At 49.5% G+C, this 2,162-nt stretch overlaps 1 protein-coding gene across 1 annotated transcript; it reads right to left on the reverse strand.

Annotated features, from left to right (window-relative positions):
* Positions 1–871: 871 nt before the first annotated feature.
* Positions 872–2,112, reverse strand: LOC126401405 (chymotrypsin A). The gene is made up of 5 exons (XM_050062675.1): positions 1,980–2,112; positions 1,823–1,901; positions 1,521–1,701; positions 1,179–1,312; positions 872–1,090 (listed from the first exon to the last, which is right to left on the reverse strand). Exons 2-5 carry the CDS (start codon positions 1,835–1,837, stop codon positions 929–931), a joined length of 492 nt encoding a protein of 163 aa, XP_049918632.1. The 5' UTR covers positions 1,838–1,901; positions 1,980–2,112; the 3' UTR covers positions 872–928.
* Between the last annotated feature and the right edge of the window lie 50 nt (positions 2,113–2,162).

The raw sequence follows: 2,162 nt of genomic DNA on the forward strand, positions 1-2,162 counted from the left end.
GACACGGCAGCAGCACAACCACACACGTCACGCTATCCAGGCACCGCTGTGATATGAGTTAATCTGAGTTTGTGTTAGTGACAGTAACAGTTAGTAACAGGACACGAGAGAGAGAGAGAGAGAGAGAGAGAGAGAGAGAGAGAGAGAGAAGGTGCCCGGTGTATTATAGGGGGGTCCTCCGGCAGACTGGGCCTGAGTCAGCCTAACTAGGGGCTGGTACAAGACAAGCCTGAGCCAGCCCTAACTATAAGCTTTATCAAAGAGGAAAGTCTTAAGTCTAGTCTTAAATGTGGAGGCGGTGTCTGCCTCCCGGACCGTAACAGGAAGATGATTCCACAGGAGAGGAGCCTGATAGCTGAAGGCTCTGGCTCCTGATCTACTTTTGGAGACTTAATGACTTAATGTTCAAACTAACAAACTTTATTGTTGTGTTATGTTTTGGTGAAACCAAAAAATAAGAGTTTTAACTTGTTCTGTGTTTTGTGATCAATGAGTCAGATTAAAAAAAAAACAAAAAAAAACAAGCAAGGAATAGATTACAATTCAGAGTTCATGTTCTGTTCATTACTGTCATACAGATATATTTTTGTCAGTTCTTTTGTGGGTGGATGCAGTTTGGGATTCTTAACTTGGGAAACTCCACAGTTAGGACAGTTCTGTCAGATCTAAACTCCTGAAATCTGATCCATGTTTCTGAGAAGCCCAAAATCTTAAAAGTCATCCTAAACTAAGATGAGACAGGATTTCAGATGGAGGAAGTTTCTGTAACAAGGCCCCTGATTTGTCAAAATGTCGGAGTATTTCTTCACACTAAGTCTGAACCTACATATCAGCTCAGCGTGAATGAGTGACAGCGACACACGTATTTCACAGTTTCAGTGTTTTATTGATGATCAGGTTAAAGTGAAAGCCGTCCTGTCGGACATGCTCAGTTGGCAGCGATGGTCTGATCCATCCAGGCGCGGAGCTCGGTGACGCGGGCGTACACGCCGGGCATGGTGGGAGTGCAGGTTCCACTGCCCCAGGACACGATACCGACCAGAGTCCAGGCTCCGGCCTTCTGGCAGACCAGAGGACCGCCAGAGTCGCCCTGAACAAACAACAATAAACAGAGAGATCAACAACAGGAGCTCAGGATCCACGCTGTTCCATCTTTGTCACCCGTCTGCACCACCCACCATGCAAGAGGAGGCTCCGGACGCTCCGGCACAGATCATCAGGTCGCTGATCTTGTTGCCCCAGTAACGACGGCACTGCTCATTGGTCAGCAGGGGGAGGGCGGCCTGCTGCAGCAGGGCGGGGGTGTCAGGAGCTGTGATACAAAAGCAAACATCACGGACACACAGTGACGCCTTTTTCACCAACATGGAACACGTTCTGTTCTGGTTCCTGCTCAGAACATTCCCACCAAACTTAAACAGAACCTGAAAAGTTGGTTCCCAGCTGGAACCAAAGACCAGCAGGTTTTACTTAAACCTGAAGTGTGAACCGTGACGTGATTGGCGGGCTGATGCTCTCACCATTGTGGCGGGTCAGGCCCCAGCCAGTGGTCACACACTTCATGCCTCCGGGGAAGTTGTCTCCGGTCTCAGCCACACACACAGGGGAAACACGCATGTTCATTTGAGCGGGGCTGGCCAGCTTGATGAGCAGGATGTCATTGTTGATGGTGTAGCCGTTGTAGCGGGGGTGCTTGAACACCTGACAGGAAATGACACAGTTATGAGCGGTGAACACACAGGAAAATGCCGGCATGAGACCAGGAGCTGGCGTGGTTTGTGATCTTGTTGCCCCAGTAAAGACGGCGTGGTTTGTCACCCACCTTGCCGATTCTCATGACCTGGATGTCTTCAGCGTTGGAGGAGCGGTCGTGTTCTCCAATGATCACGCGGTGGGACGTCCTGTGGGGAAGGAGACAGAAACATGAGGCGGCCATTTTGTGTCAAACACCTGAAAGATCAGCTGACAAAGCTGCTTACTTGACGTTGCAGTGAGCAGCGGTGACCACCCAGTTCTCATTGATGAGAGAGCCGCCACAGAAGTGGAAGCCGGTGTAGTCCTGAAACAACAACAACAACAACAACAAGAGGAGTCAGATCACATATTTGTAACACACCCTGTGTTTGTGTGTGTGTGTGTGTGTGTGTGTGTGTGTGTGTGTG

Source organism: Epinephelus moara, chromosome 1, assembly GCF_006386435.1.
Source record: "Epinephelus moara isolate mb chromosome 1, YSFRI_EMoa_1.0, whole genome shotgun sequence".
In the NCBI taxonomy this organism is placed as follows: Eukaryota; Metazoa; Chordata; class Actinopteri; order Perciformes; family Serranidae; genus Epinephelus; species Epinephelus moara.